Genomic DNA, 16,785 nt, shown 5'->3' on the forward strand with positions numbered 1-16,785 from the left:
TTGAATAACCTTTATTTTTATGCAAGAACATAAAATAATAAACAAGCATCTTTAAAAATAGGAATGCCAAAAAATGTTACCCAGCAAACATATTGCAACTGTTAAAATTAAAAATAAACATTACTGTTTATCTTTATCTTGAGTTTTATGTAAATCCATGCAGCAAGAATCCTAAAAGTACCTCACAGGGTAACTAGGGTAACTAGTGTACTTTATGATGCCTATGCTCTGTTAATTCTCTCTCTCTCTCTCTGCATCCCATACCTTTGAAGTCAGGATTAATTCTGATTGTTGGCTGTATGATACATTTTGGTATGGGACTTTTACAGCAGCCTTTGTGCATGTGAGAGGCAGCAAGGGGCTGCAGAGCATGTGCTTTGGAATAGCTTTCTTGCATCACAAGCAAGGGTTCTTAGATCTCAGAAAACTGGAGTGGTCCAATGTAATATGGCATTGTCTGAAAAAAACAAAAACATTATTACAAGTATGCATCTCAAAGTTTAATTGTTACTTCTATTGGGAGGGTACCTTTAGCCCTTATTCACACAGGAATCAGCTGGCACATACAGCTCCGTGCTGCGTGCACGGTCGTATCGAGCAGCTCCCGGGAAGGACGGGTGCTGTGTGTGATTAGTACATAGCCCCCGTCCTTCTCTATAAGACTACGTGGCCGTACAGCCCCCTACGCTCACCCGCCCCGCACGTATGTGTTTTGGTGAACGTACTCGTACGCTGACAGGATGGATCCTATCTGCGCCCGAGCCCTGAAACACGCACCCCTACAGACCTGCACTTGAGGTGAGCGTAGGGCGGCGTACGGCTGTATACTCCCATAGAGAAGGACGGTGGCTGTGTACTAATCACATGCAGCACCTGTCCTTCCTGAGAGCTGCTCGATACGGCCCTGAACGCAGCACAGAGCTGTACGTGCCGGCCAATTCCAGTGTGAATGAGGCCTTAGTAAACAAAACCGGGACAATGCATATTATCATGCAAAAAGAATTTACATATCCCCTAAAGTTCAATGAAAATACACACATGCTGCAAGAAGTAGCGTCTTGGCTTACTTACACAGCAAAATGTGACAAACGTACTTGCAGTAAAGTCACTTTGGTGTTGAGTTACAAATGCAACAAAGGTCTTAGAATATACTTTGATGAAGCATGTTGATACAGTAGGTGGAAATCACACACCAGCTATTTAGGAATTGCTCCACTCCTTAGAATGTTTTGTAATTTAATGCTGTGACCGCTCAGCTATCCTTTAACAAGCTCTTTAGTGTATTCTTACAGCTTTGTGATACTTAAGCATTAGATTTAAACACCATTAACACTGTTACCACATCCTTTATGTGAGCATGGTTTCCACTGAATCATGGGTGTTCTGTTAGAACTATAATTGGGCATTTAATTAACTGTTGTAACTACATTTTAACAAAGTTCAGTCTCCCAGTGTGGACTGGCTACATGTTATGTAGGACTTGAACTCAATTCTCTAACAGCACATCATTTTGCTAATGTGTATTATTTGCAAATGTTTATGTTTTAAAGTGAAGTCACAGACATTCAGTCATAAAGGCATTGCACTTACAGCCTCCATTACCATAGTGTTACCTTCTCTTTCCTCTTACAGCAGTTATTCATATGGCTGCACAGTCCATTGGCCACCATAGCTAGTGCTAGTGCACACAGTGATCAGCACTCTCGTTCTTCCTCTGCAATACAAGTCTGTGTGAGTACACTTGTGCAGAGGGCTGTGACTGTTAATCAGCTATGCCAGCATAGAGTTCGGCAGTGTGAGGGGAGGAAGGACTATTTTTCACTGAGAGGAATGGGTATTATAAGACAATTTATAGAAAAAAATTGCAAATTATATGACTCAAATTAGTCACAAATTATAACATGGAAGTATAGGGCTATAAAGGAATACATGGTATAAAACTTCAATATGGCTTTAACCAGTTGACATCCGCGGTGTTAATCCCCCTTGCCATCCAGGCCATTTTTCCGTATTCAGCTGATCTCCCTTCCTCGTCCTCCTGACGCCCTCCCGAGCCGGTCCCGGGCCTGAGATGGGGCAGCAGATCCCGGGATTGAAGGTAAGGGGTCAGGAGGGGGGCGGCAAAGCGAAAGCGAGCAGAAAAAAAATGCCATCTGGAGACGGCAACCCACCAATGGAGGAGTGCGGTCTGTCCGGGAGGACGGCAACTGGTTAAAGTGGAGTTTTTAATTCACTTTAGATTTTCACATAAATCAATAAGACTTACTAAATACATGGGGGGAATTGGTCAAAACTGGAGTAAACAGAATCTGGAGCAGTTGCCCATGGCAACCAATCAGCTTCTCTTGTCAGTTTGCTCAGGTAAGATTTGAAAATGAGAGAGAGAAACTGATTGGCTGCAGTGCAAATCTGCTCCAGATTTTGTCTGCTCCAGTTTTTGATCAATTCCCCCCATGATATTTTACTGGTTTAGGTTGTATTTTGTATACATAAATCAGTTCACAAAAATGATTATAAGTGTGTGTGTGTGTGTGTGTGTGACCCTAGATTCCAAATAGCCGTGTTTGTGAGGTTCTGTGAGGTGCCTGTTGAGGAGAGCAGGAAAAGGGGCGACTCAAGGTGAATAAACTAGCACTTTGCGATCCTCCAGTGCTTTAGATGCGGAGGCTTGCAATGCTTTAAATATATGTGCAGCCAAAACATTTTTTTTTAGTTTTGGATAGAGTGGGATGGCATATGAATCCTTTTAGGTCTATAGTCACCTGGGGCGCTATGACTAATGCGCCCTGCTGCACCATATTTGTAATGTGCCCTCTGCCACCTTTCTGGCCAAAATGTCACAGGTTGCTAAAAGCTGGGTGAGGAGATGTGTAAGGGCCATACACATCTCGCTGCCCAGCTATTGGCAACCTGAGAAGCTCTAGCCAGCGTCCCACCCAGCTCCTGGTAACCAGTGAAATCAGAGCTTGTCAGGGTATCAACCATAGCTGGAGCCAGAGCTGGGCACTAACCCCTCCCCCACGTTAGCATGCATCATCATCAACTTCCACCCCCTCCCGATAGCCTTCACCACCAGAACTCCCCCCTCCCGGCTGCCTAAGCCATTAAAAATGGTAGGGACCCCCCCTGCATGTAATGGTAGTATAATTGGGCCCGAAGTGAAGGGAAATGTTATGTTTTGGTTCAATGTACACTTTAAATCTGGACTGCAGGAACACAGCTGTAAGCAAGATTAAATACATGTAAGAGAACTGTCCTGAGATTTACACAGCTCCGCCCAGCAGCAAAGCCCTGTGTGGCAGAGCAGGAGACCAGATTTTTCTCTGATGCAGTTAAGTAACACTTATAGGTCTCCTCCCCACACTGTGACTGGTTAGTAAAAGAAGCAGTCTGTCACTCTGCTCTTTTCTTCTATCAGCACACCTCCTATCAAGGCACTGCAGCACAACCAGTTGGCTGCTTCTCCCTCCCCAAACCTGAGCTCTGCTGTACCGGGGCTACAAGAGACTAATACATAGTCAAATTCAGGTCCTTAATGGCTTGCATTAAAAGCATACATTTAATGATGTATTAATGAATACAAAACTGCATTACAGTAGAACTCCAGAGAAAATTTCTTTTAACCCTTCCAGTGGGGCTACGCTCACAATGCAAGGGTTAAGTGCTCATTTTGGTTTAGGGAGCAAAATAACAGTTATACTCACCTGATCCTCCGAGCTGGCATGTTCTTAGACTGGTCCCAGGAGCCACTCTCCCCCTCCACTGCAGCACTCTATGGTCCCGTAAATCATCACGTTCTATAGATACCATTGCTGAGACATACCCTACTGCAGCGTAAGGGGAGACAGGGTTGAGGGAGTGTTGTGACAACTGGCCAACTCTGAGGATTGGATGAGTATAACTTTGTTATTTTCCTCTCTTGACCAAAACGAGCACTTAACCCTTGCAGTGCGGGAGTAGCCCCACTGCAAGGGTTACAAATTATTTTCCCTGGAGTGCTGCTTTAATGTGTGTCGTTATAAATGCCCGGAGTTCAGCTTTAAATAACCATTTCCTACAAAGAAATAACGATTCCATATCTACGAACAATTTGCTGTGCCATTTGAACATCCTGATGAGAAAATGATCATTAGATAAAATAACAAACACTGTTATAATAACTTGCGGCAGCTTAGCGCATTGACTCCAACGTATTTGAAGGTTATCTGGCAATCTTCAGAATCTCTCTGCTTTCTTCATGGAAATTTGAAGTTTAACATACTGTAAAATGATTTGCTTTCTTATTTTTATATATATATATTTTTTATTATTATTTTTTTTTTTAAATGGGTCCAGTGACTGGCTTTCTGCCCAGATGCTTATAATTTATCCAATTCCCTTTCAGCAAATCTTCTTGATAACATGCTGCTGAGAAGCTCCGGAAAGCTCAATGTGGACAGCAGGAAGGAGGACACGGAGAGCACAGCCCCTGCCCCTCCACAGAGGTTGTTGTCATGCTACTGTCATCACCATTGCCCAGACGACACATCCAACAATACTTGCTGGTTGGTATACATTACAATATTGGCCATTTAGCCATCATTTGTTATGTCTTTTTTTGTGTTTGCTAGCATGGGTGGGCCTCTTTCCTTTTTATATAAGAAGTGAAGTCTAATAAGTGATTGAGATTGCTTTATAATGTATTTAGATGGGCATACCTATGTATATTTTTTTTTATAGAGATCAATTTTGTAGTTTTAATGGACAAATTCACTTTCGCATGATGTAGAGCACAGTACATGGCTACACTAGTTGTTTTGTAATTTCCATTTCAATTTGCTGTCAGCTATTATTTTTCTAAAGCTGCCAAAAACTTAAACGATGCAGTCATGGTAAATAAAGGGATCTTGTACACGATATGTGCAGAAAACAAGCCTCCCGAAATCTAATTTCTTGCTTATGTGATTGCTTTGTCACCGCTCTTCCCATAAGTATGCAAAAAGATTTACATCACGTTACAGGCATTCGCTGTAAAAGGATTTTAATTTTTGAGAGATACTTTCAGAGAATCTTTCAAAGTAGGGCCCCTTTGCACAGATGCCCTCCTGATAAGAGCAGTATGGAGCAGATGTCACTGCTGTGACATCCGTGTCTGTCCATTTTTTTCCTCCATCTTGCGATGTCCCCCCCATGTCTGTCTATGGGGAGTCGGATGTAAACGGACATGTGTCTGTTTACATCAGCTAAGCTAACATTCATATATCCAGAACAAATTAAAGGTAAACGTTTGCAATTAGTTCACTAAAATACTTGCAATATAAAGGTCCACCTGAAGGAGTATTTTTCCTCATCATTTCCGCTTTTACAGTCAAATTTGAGAAAGCAGCAATTACTAAAAAAATTAGTTATGTTTTGTGGCTTAGAAACATGTAATATAAAATAAGTGTTATGCCTATTTGGCTGCAAAAGGGGCAATGCACATTTAGGGGCAACACCACTAAGATCCAGACCTAGAACAAGCATGTATGTGTTGTAATTTACAGGGGGTGTTGGCGCCCCCCATTGGGGTAAATAACCTTTGCAGGGAATAAACATTTTCAATTACTTCAACTCTAATGAGAGACATTGGTGGTTATTCATGTAGGAGCCGAAGGCTCCAGTCGTAACTTCGAACCGAAGGGCTGCTGTACGGGCTGCTGTACGGACTGCTGTACGGGCTATTCACTTCGGGCGGCTGGCCTGTTTCGGGCCAGACGCCCAAAGCAGGGCGAATGGCCTGCAAAAGGCTGGCCTTTCCCCCCGCAAATGACAGCTGGCGGATGACAGATCAGCATCCCCAAGTGACCATTATTGTTCATTAAACAATAACAACTGGATGGAAGGCTCTAACAGGTTCCCGGCCAATAGGAAACAGTTGCTCGCTATATACTGAGCTTTGGGTCACAAAACGCAGTTAGTTTATGTACTCCCTTGACCCTTAAGAGAACTATAGGATAAAAAGTTTACCCCATAGTTCTCTTTTAAGTACAGAAGGGGTAGCCAAACTCTAGCTCTCCAGCTGTTGTGGAACTACACTACCTATATGTTATTGCAAGACTCTGACAGCAACAGGCATGACTTCCAAAGGCAGATGACTGCTCACCCCTCTTCCCCTCTGCTCCAGCTGTGGTATGTCACTTGGCATCCTCACATCTAATGGACCTGCATTAGAAGTGATAACATCACAGGTCCTTAGACCACCAGAGCCTGGGAAAGAAGAGGCTACGGGGACCAGTCCAGCAGCCAGGTGGGACCGAGGATCAGGTGAGTACAACGTTGTTATTTTCATCCCTAGACTAAAACGAACACTTAACCCTTGCAGCTCTGGAGTAGCCGCACTGCAAGGGATAATTTGAAAAATCCTGGAGTTACTCTTTAAGATCGGAAAATTAAAGGGTGGAAAAAGGCATTTGTTGTGTCTACACATTAAAAACTGGGCAAATATATGACTGACAGGTGCCTTGTGTACTTCTACAATATTTACACGTTCACTTGCTCTATGACAAAAATAGTAATATGGCCATTTCTAGCTGTTGCTGTTCTTTGGTCAGTTTTAGTACTGTGTGTAAGCAGTACCTATGTTAGTTTCTAAATATCTCGATTGTTGAATCTTCCCTTCATGCCTCTGTTAATCACACCAAATACAGCCAATATTAGTGCTCATCATGGAACGGGCAGGGCAGTGTTGGTTTTACAGCTACAGTTGCCTTAAAAAAGCAGAGTTACGCATTTTCAATACTCTGGGATATCAGCCAAGTCTGGCTTTAGTCCGTCTCTAGTGATCTGTGCCATGTGGAAACCTACCCTAATACCAAATAGAACGTTCTCACAGTGTTTTACAGGGTGTTAACATCATTATTAATGGAGAAAACTTGAAAGATTGTTTCAAATGGGATTATTGTTGGACATAAAAATGTAGGCAGGGAGGAAAAGCGATGTATCTTTTTCAGAAAGAGCAAAGAGAATATGTGAGCCCTACAGCTGCCAGTAAATAGAATATGCCCTTCTCTGCTGTCACTCAACAGCTCGCTGCTCTGAGTACACCTGGTATATCCTTGTTCATACAGTACATAGACTTATTTAAAACAGTGGTGTCAAGTGCAGCCATTATTTACAAAGGATAGAAAAGCAGACTTCACATGCTTCCTTAATTGATTATAATGAACTGAAATCTAACTGAGTGCATGGTAGTGCTTTCAAAACCCTGATTAGTTGTGTGCTTCCAATATAACCTGTATATTGTCCTAGTAGAATTTAGGACTCGTTCACATCATAAGTAGTGACTGTTTTTTTTTTCTCAGCAACTGATTAACGCCAGTCACCGCTAGGGCACATAGAAAACAATTGTGCCCTGTTCACATCACAACGCGGGTGTGGTGTACAGTGTGCCGTGCTGCAAAAAAAAAAAATGCAGACATGTGCACTATGTTGCACCCTTCAGGTAGAGACCATATGCACTTTATATACCATATACAGTTTATACACTCCAAATAAAGTTAACAAAAAAAAAAAGGTAAACAGTGTAATGCGCTGAGACAGCGCATCATACCACGCTCCCGCCCGACCTGTCACCACAATAGCCAGCACACTAAAACTGAGCATTTTAGCCTGCAAGCTGATCTGAACGAGCCCTTAGTGTTAGAAGGTAATATTTTCTGATAGAAATCTACTCATGTGAACCCCAGGAGTGACTGCACAATTTCTTTCTACTCACTTACTATTGTATCTCTGAGACAGGAAGAAAAGGGAAATCTCCCAAATGGGACATAGACAGCAAAAATAATCATGACAGATCTACAACACTAATAATAAGAAAAAATTGCAGTATCTCTGCAATGTACACACCTTCCCCTTGTTTTATACCTTTAAAGACCCTTTAGGTACAGAAAATATCTGTTCATCTGCCAGAAATGCACTAAGTTCCCAAGTCCTGTTGTAGGCTAACAATAGACAACATTTATGTGGACTAAGTGGTGTCAGCCCTGTCCAGTTGTCTTTTGCTAAAGTACTCAGACCCACTGACAAAAATGTTTATCATTCTGAAGTCGCAAGGAGGGCTAATTATTCTACCTAAGAAACACAGGAAGTGTGGAGAGGACACAGGACAGCTCTAAATTTTAGACATGATCAACAGATATTTATTTGCACTTATCAAACAGATAAAACAAAGACATTTTCAATGTCATAATTACAGGCCACAAGGGAGCGAAAATTAGAAGTGCATTGTTAGGGTTTACATATGCTGTAGGCTCAGTTCACATCTATGCAATGTGGGAGCGTATGCAATGCTGCACGCGATCCAGCATCACATATTGCAGTGTTAGGTTTGATGTGTTGCCACTATTGCTTAATGGCAGCCAGCACACCTAGCACACACATCACATTGGCATTGTATGGCTCCACATCTCATGGTAACCTATTACCAAGGTGGATGCACTTTAAGTACGACTTAGCCTGCTGCAATGCACCACAAGTACCTCTGCAATGTTGCATCACAGAGGTATGAATGAGGGCTCTAAGGCTCATTCACACTATCTACAAAGCATGCAGGGGAGCAGGAGGCCACAGATGTCCTGTAAACTATAACTATAAATTCTGAAGGATGCCACACATTTCTATGCATTACATACTTCCTCCTACTAGACACCAATAATCGAGGGGATTTTTAGTTTACTGCCTGTTTTTGTGTTTACACCTGTTACTTGTAAATTCTATTATTGCATCAAGACAGGCCTGAAAAAACAAGTTATGCAACAGCAAATGGCAACCTGCTGTGTTTTCCCACCTTCTGTTGCCTGCACATGATAAAAAAAAATAAACACTGGTCTGTATAAATGAATATGTTGTGTACCTACAAGTCCCATATTGGCATAATTGTTCTAGTTTTAAAACACTCAGGTCCATGTAGCTTTAGACTAGGGCTTGTTCACACCATGCCTGGACCATGTCCAGACCAGAACAGTTTGTTCCCGGACCAAAAAAGCATCCCATTGTATCTAGGGTTGCCACCTTTTCTTCAAGCGAAACCCGAACACTCAGGCGACGTGCAGACATTTTTTTGGGAGAATAAGTCGTAGCTTATTCAGATGTAAATAGCGCCGCCCATTCATATGTAAATATCACAGTTGAGACTGTTTTCAGTGGGGGGCCAGTAGCCCCTACCTTAATTTTGGTTTCCCCTGTCTGCCTGACATCTTGTGTCCGGGTTTCTGATGCCATGAAACCCGAACACAGCATTCAAAACCTGGACTGTCCGGGTGAATCCTGGACAGGTGGCAACCCTAATTGTATCCCTATGGTATTTCTGGCTGGTGTGAGCTCCATTCACACCAGCACAGTCGGTTCTGGTCCAGGCAAAAGAAAAATACTGCTTGTCTCATTTTCTCTGGTCTGGAATGCTCTGCAACACATGGAAACGCATCAAAAGCGCATACAAACTCATGCAACCGCACTGAAACGCATTGGACTGCACCTGAAAGCCCAATTTAAGCTAAAAAAAAATGCAGTACACTGCATTTGCAGATCTGCTCCAGATCTGGTCGCGACATGGTGTGAACAAGTTACTCCAGACAATGTTTGTTTGTTTTGCGTAGACTAGTGAAGGGTTGTGTCCCCATTAGGAAGATTTCCCCTAACTTCCTTTCCTTCTGACAAGGTCTTTGGGAGGAAAGGATATTACAAGAATTCACTCCAGTGAGGACAGACACAGCAAAAAAAAGAAAAAACACTTTCCTCCGTAGAATGGGAAAGGTTAGAACCTGTGAGGTTTTTATTGCTCTCTGTGGCTTCCTCATTTCTTGTTCTAGAGTCACTGGGATGAAAAGTGAGGGGAAATCTCCCCAATGATCTCAAAGAAAGCTATACAAATCTGATAGAAGTTGTATCCCTTCTCCATCAATTAATGTATAGAAAACAATGCTTTTTCTGGAGTTGGACTTTAACTTCACTGGAGCAGATTTTGAGCCTTTCTAGTAGAACTCCTCTTTAACAAGACAATGCTTTTGACTGTTTGGATAATCTGTTGCACTGTTGTCTACATTTACTTAAGTAACACTGCCGCTTTCCAAATGTTTGTTGTCTGCAAGCAGGTGAGAAAGAGGACAACTGGGCTCCTTGGGAACAGAAATTCCAATTCTGACAGACACACCTGTCTTACAAAGTCCAAAATAACCTACATATGTGTCTACAAATAAAGAGTGTTTAGTAAAGTAGTATACCTGCAACAGGGATTGTTATCATCAGAGATAGAAAATGTTGTCCAATTCTCTTTTTATCTGGATCGAGAGTGACAGCATTTTTGGTCTTCCAAAGTCCATAGCAATTTGATCATTTCATGTTTGAGGAGATAGTTGCACAAAACAATATAATATGAAATGTTTTGTACTGTGTATATATGGCTGCATAGATATGTTGGGTAACCAGAGTTTGAACACTTATCTGTTATAGTTTCTTAACTATACATCATGGTGTATGAATAGTATGAACAGGCAGAATGTCTGTAACAGAAAAAAGTCTTATAGGGTTTAGATACTCATTAAACAGGGATGAGTTATGGTCATTTTTAAGCTGGTTAGGAAGATATACGACTTCTGTTTAGAGCATCATGGCCATAAATTTGCAAGATGTTATTGAACAATCTCTTTAGCTTGTTACAAGAAAAGACTGAACACAGTGTACATATCTATCTTCTGTTCTAGCTCTGTTCTAGTACTGATAAAGGATAAGACAAAAAAGAAGTTGTGGACTTGTAAGGTACCTCAGACTACACAAACATTGGTGTAAATAATGCAACAGGCGTTATTTATACAGGGTAAAAACAATAGGATGTCTTAAATGATAAATTCACCTTTTGCAAATAATGAATGATATATAAAAAATATGCATTTTTTTAAATATTTGCATTCAAGCCTGGAAAGCATTGCAATTGTGATCACTCGATCACACATGCACATTCTCACTCAGGCACAGCTCATATGGACGTACGGAGTTTCAGTTAGGTGAGATGGGGGAAGGACAGCTGGACTTCAAACTTGCATTAAATCACCTCATACAGCATCCAGCAGAGGCGGCTCTCTAATTAGGCGAGTTAGGCGGTCGCCTAAGGCCTCACCCTCACGGGGGCCTCGCGACTGCCTAATTCAGAAAATCTAAATAGGAACAGAGCCGGCAGCCTTAGAGAACTTACTCCTTCAGGTCCAGCTCTGTTGATTGACAGCAGGCCGTGGGCGGGTGCAATAGCCAGACTGGTATTGCAATTTGAAATAGCCATCAGCAGGCTGGCTATTACTCCCAGCCACTGCAGATCAATCAGTAGAGTAGCGGACCTGAAGGACAACTTTCTTTCTGCTGTTTGACAACAGGCAGTGTGTGTGTGTGTGTGTGTGTGTGTGTGTGGGTGGGGGGGGTTAATAGCCAGCCTGCTATTAGCTATTACAATTTAAAATAGCCAATAGCAGGCTGGCTATTGCACGGCCCACTGGCTGCTGTTTACATTCAGTTGCCGGCTGTGGAATCCTACCGCAGTGGCATGTAAATGGAATATCGGTACCTGATATCGGTTATTGGCCTGAAAGGTGGCCCATACTTGGTATCGGGTCTGAAAAATCAATATCGGTCGACCCCTAGTTTTAACCCTTCTGTATCCTTTCCAAGACCCAAAAAGTTGACTTTACATATACTTTAAATTGCTTCTAAACAACATTATGCAATTTGCATTTGTATAGAATCAGCTGAGTTCACAGATCGAGTTATTTTGTACAAAAGTGTCCCAAATTGGTGGCTTGTGCACCACATGTGGTTCTCTGCATCCTTTTTGTTTTGTTTTTGGCAGCCTCTTATCAGGGTATCAGCATTGGATCCCTGTGTAGTCTAAACATCTGCTACCTCATATACTGTTCATAAACATGAAGTGTTCTGCAATATTATCAAAGGATACGTTGAATTGGGATAACACTTACCAACAAACCAATATAAAAATTGGTATATGTTATTTATTTTTCTTTTTTCTTTGCTATTCTTTTATATTTTTTTTATTCTCTGGTTTTCTTCATTAGTTCCCCCAGGCTTTCTGTGTGGATGGGGGAGGGTATCAACATACAGTGGGGGGGAATTCATCAAAACAGGAGCAAACCGAATCTGGAGCAGTTGCCCGTAGCAACCAATCAGCATCTCTCTACAGTTTGCTCAGGTAAGATTTGAAAATGAGAGAGAGATGCCGATTGGCTGCAGTGCAAATCTGTTTCAGATTTTGTCTGCTTCAGTTTTGATAAATCACCCCCATTGTGTAGTAACTAATGTGTCCCAAAGCATACGGAAGTAGGTAACAAACCTTAATTTTCTTTATGTAGCATTATTTCTTCTTCCAAACTATAGCTTAAGCTTCCAAATAGATAAATAATCAAGTTTTCCTTGCAGTTTTTCCTGCTCAGTGTGATTCAGACTTTTCCTAAAAGTTTTCCTGTGAGTTGGAGGCCTCTATTATAAAGTAAACAAAGTTTTAATTCAGTTCACGCTGTCAATAAGAAGAAAAACATTAACAATTTAGATAGTGTAGAGAACTGTAATGGGTGATAATGTATATCACGTATGATAAATAATTAAACTAAGGCTTCTATTTTTGTGTTCCTACATATTACAGGACAGACGGCTACTGCTTCTCGATCATAGAAGAAGATGAATCGGGGCTCCCTGTGATCACCTCTGGCTGCTTAGGATTAGAGGGCTCTGATTTTCAATGCCGAGTAAGTTGGTGACTACTTACAATAGCCACCACTGTTCAGGTGACAATGTTCCCTCTAAGAAGCCTTCTAAAAAGCATTGTCTGACCACCTGTAATACCTTAGTAAACAGATACCTTGCAGCCAAAATGTTAGCTTGCACTTTATTATTATTAGTAAGTAGATACTATTTCATTTGGTGCTTAGAGATAAAGGCTGACTTCCATATGATCTCTGTTTGTAACAGCATTGTGCGGACGACAAAGAGGCGTTCTGTTGCACAGCTGCACATCTGAGCAACTGAAGAGATTTGTGAGCAGTGATTTAAACTTTTTGCTGTTAGAGAAGGGCATGCAACAAGTTCCTATCCCTTAGCATAAAAAAAGTGAATAATTGCAGGAGATAATAAGGACATCTGTGTTACTGACATCCTCTGGAATGTGTTCATATAAGGCATCCAATTCATATTTGATAAAAAGAATCGTGCACTTTTGACCTTATTTTATTTCAGTGCAGTTATGAATTTAATGAATGATAGATTATGCTAAAACGTTCTCCTTTTGTGTCGTTTCCCACACCCTGAGCTAGATCATCCGTTATTTCCTAGATGGCTTTTATTAGGGCGTGAATGTCTATGTGTGGTCAAGGGAAGAATGCATGTGTTGTAGCTTACAAGCTCTTTATCACTCCCTGCATTGGATGTTCTCAACAACAAGATACGACAGTGGACCAGATAAACTATGATTGGTGGTTGTTGAGAAATGGATATTGTCGCATGTGACATCTTATTTTGTGACATCTTATTTTGTCGCATTCCATATCAAATAAACTAGAACAGTTAATTTTAGGGAATAGTAGAATGTGTTCAGCTGGCCATACACCTATACAGTATATTATCTGCAGATTTTCTCTGATCAGATGGAAAAAGTGCAACAGATTCCTCCATCTACACTAAACTGTATGGATGGAGTAATCTCCCACTGGGCCAAGCTGCAGTATCTTGCTTGTCGGCCCCGCTGGCTCTCAAAATACTTTAGCAATGCCTGCATCCAATCAGATTGTTCAGGTATTTTGAGAGCCAGCAGGGCCGACTGGCAAGATGATAAAGCTTGGCCCAGTGGGAGATTCCTCCAACCACACACTTTAGCGTAGATGGAGGAATCTGTTGCACTTTTTCCATCTGACCAGAGAAAATCTGTAGATAATCTATAGGTGTATGGCCAGCTTAACTCTCTTGCACCTTCATCCTTTTGGCACACTACTTCATGCCTCTATTGTGAAATTCTGACAAACAATTGATGCATTGGTTACTAAACTGAACTATTATTTGCAGAATCCAGAAAGCAGGTTTGTCTGGTACAAGCAGGCCCAGTATGTTCTCTTAGTATGCCCAAGTCTGACAATAATTCATTGCTATATATGCAATATTCCTTTTTTTTGTTTGTTTTATTTGGATACTGTAAAAGGTACTACTTGATGATTTGATGACTTGATTACCTTTTTTTTTTCTTTTTTACGACCATGGACATTATAAGATTTGTGCACTGCCAGAACAATAGAAGTTGTATATACAGTAGATATAAACTTCTAAGTTGGCCATATACATTAGGACTTCTGAAAATACTGCTTGGCTCGTTGTTCGGCTGCAATACTTTCTGAACCAATGAAAAGGGACAAAAGCAGATTAGACAGTCTGTGAAGTCCAAACTACTGCTCTGTGTACTTGTTTAAGGTCATTGACCCGACAAGTAATACAGCTACTCTGAGCTTGGGAATGAGTCATGTAGGACCCCAGAAGCTGGAATATGATGGAGGTTTTTTATCTGCTGCATTGTGTATTGCTGCAATGCTGCATTAATTAAATAATTATTGTTAATGATTGATTAAAAAAGCTTTTACATTTTAATAGGAATTACAGCAGCTATGATACTTTGGTGCATTCATTTTGCAACCAGTCCGGAATCTTTCTTTTAACTGAATTACATTTGTCTTTCTAGTCCTTGTTTTTCATTGTTGTTTTCTTTATCGGTTTGTATTAGGACACACCTATCCCACATCAGAGGAGGTCCATTGAATGTTGCACAGATGAAGACTTTTGTAACAGAGATCTTCATCCTACCTTGCCGCCGCTTAAAAACAAAGGTATTTTAACAGAGTTATGTTTGATTTAAACATGGAAGATTCATAGCTGAGGCAATGATCTGTCATTGTATATTTTTTTTAGGAAACGTGGGCATAGCAGGTAATGGATTGTCAGATATTGTAAAGAGTGGTATCAGTGGAGTCTTTGAGTAGGAATTATGTGTAATCATAAAGTATGGCAGATGCCACATTTGTAATTAGTGGAATGATATCTATATTATTGGACATTCTTAAGATATTTGTATAACCACACACTTTAGCGTAGATGGAGGAATCTGTTGCACTTTTTCCACTTTTTCCTCTGGATAGGCAGAGCCAGCTGTCACTCACGCAGCTGGGCGGATCCAGACATAATTGTCGGGATCCGCTTCAGCTGCGTCGTCTCAGTATACTGTGGCGTCTCAGCAGCTCGCGGTATACTGAGCTGAGGATGACGGTAGGACGCTAGTTTGTGTCCTCCCGTTACCCTAAGGAGAAAAGCCTTAACCCCATAGTTCTCCTTTAACTTTGTATTGTAATTCCAGACTACTGTACTTGTTAGTTTAATAGATTATTTCACAACCCACATATTTCAGACTTAAACAAACCACTGACTGCTCACATTCAGAATGTATACTGAATAATTAATTTGTTATAGATATAGTTCATTAGAAGTGTAAGGAATTTACACTGAAATGAGGAGTAAGCTCTGTCTTTCTTTTGAAATCCTGTTCTTTTAGTTATCACACTAAAATGATAATTCTAGTCAAGGTCTAAATAATTCATCACAACTACCTTTCTAAATAAAATAATCAGACAGTGATCATCTATGACAGAAGTAAAACCAGCTTTTGACTGTGGATAACTTACAGTTTTGTGAACAGGGAGGACTTCCAGACAATATGCTTAATGATTCATCTGATCATATTGTAATTCAAATAAAATGTTAATATAAGAACAGCATCATTACTAATACAAAACTGTCCAAAAACATAGTGCCTTACTAAATCAGGGTAGGAAGTTAAAGTGATACTAAACTCAGGAGTTAAATCTTAAAAATGCATTCAAGTACCTTACCTTATTACCTAATATGTTTCGGCGGCCAATATATCGGTGCATCCCTACTTATTTGTGTATTACTTAGCTGTAGATCCTCAAATCATCTCTGAATTCATGCTGACACTGTCCTCCCTTCTGGAGGGTGGCTACTTTTGTTCCCCATTGTCTCTGTGTGTTGTAAAGTAGCCACTGCTCCAAGCTCACTTGTGTCATGGACTACAATCTCATGTTTAGTTTGCTAATTTCTATCGAGTTTCTAATCTATCACCGTAGAGAGCTTGGAGCAGTGGCTTCTTTACAACACCCATAGGGACCATGGGGAACAAAAAGCAACCACCCTCCAGAAGGAAGGACAGTGTCAGCACCAATTCAGAGATGATTCGAGGATCTACAACCAAGTGATACACAAATAAGATAAATGTTTGTTAATAGTTAAGGTACTTGAATGCATTTCTAAGATTTAACGCCTAAGTTTAGTGTCACTTTTAGCACAAAGGCTACTATCAATAAATTGGAAAACATTACTAGTCACATTAAACTAAAATGTAGCAAGCTGAAATCTGATTGATTGTTAAAGGTCGCTGCACATCATTGCACAGTTTTATTAGATAAGCCTTATATAACATTCTATCTTGTATTGCTTGACTAAGAACCAAGCAAATCCCTAGACTGGAGGCATTCCATTTATATTCATTTCTTACTCACTTCTATATAACATGTGATACTTGCCCGAAACAAAACAAAGAAGCCTCTTAAGAACATACTAAATCTAGAATAATTAGAAAAAGTCAAACAAGATTATCCTTGGAGTGATCTCCCACCTGCCTTTGTATCACTTATGAAAACATCACAAAAAATACCAGTGGCTATA

General features: G+C 40.7%; 1 protein-coding gene across 1 annotated transcript in view; it reads left to right on the forward strand.

Moving 5' to 3' along the window:
- BMPR1B (bone morphogenetic protein receptor type 1B) overlaps positions 1–16,785 on the forward strand; it is a 100,543-nt gene that overhangs the window by 44,114 nt on the left and 39,644 nt on the right. The window contains exons 2-4 of the mRNA XM_018554496.1: positions 4,385–4,544; positions 12,656–12,758; positions 14,774–14,876. Coding sequence (XP_018409998.1) covers positions 4,385–4,544; positions 12,656–12,758; positions 14,774–14,876 — 366 coding nt within the window. The remainder of the gene's footprint in view (positions 1–4,384; positions 4,545–12,655; positions 12,759–14,773; positions 14,877–16,785) is intronic.

Source organism: Nanorana parkeri, unplaced genomic scaffold (genome assembly GCF_000935625.1).
Source record: "Nanorana parkeri isolate BGI_ZX_2015 unplaced genomic scaffold, ASM93562v1 scaffold162, whole genome shotgun sequence".
In the NCBI taxonomy this organism is placed as follows: Eukaryota; Metazoa; Chordata; class Amphibia; order Anura; family Dicroglossidae; genus Nanorana; species Nanorana parkeri.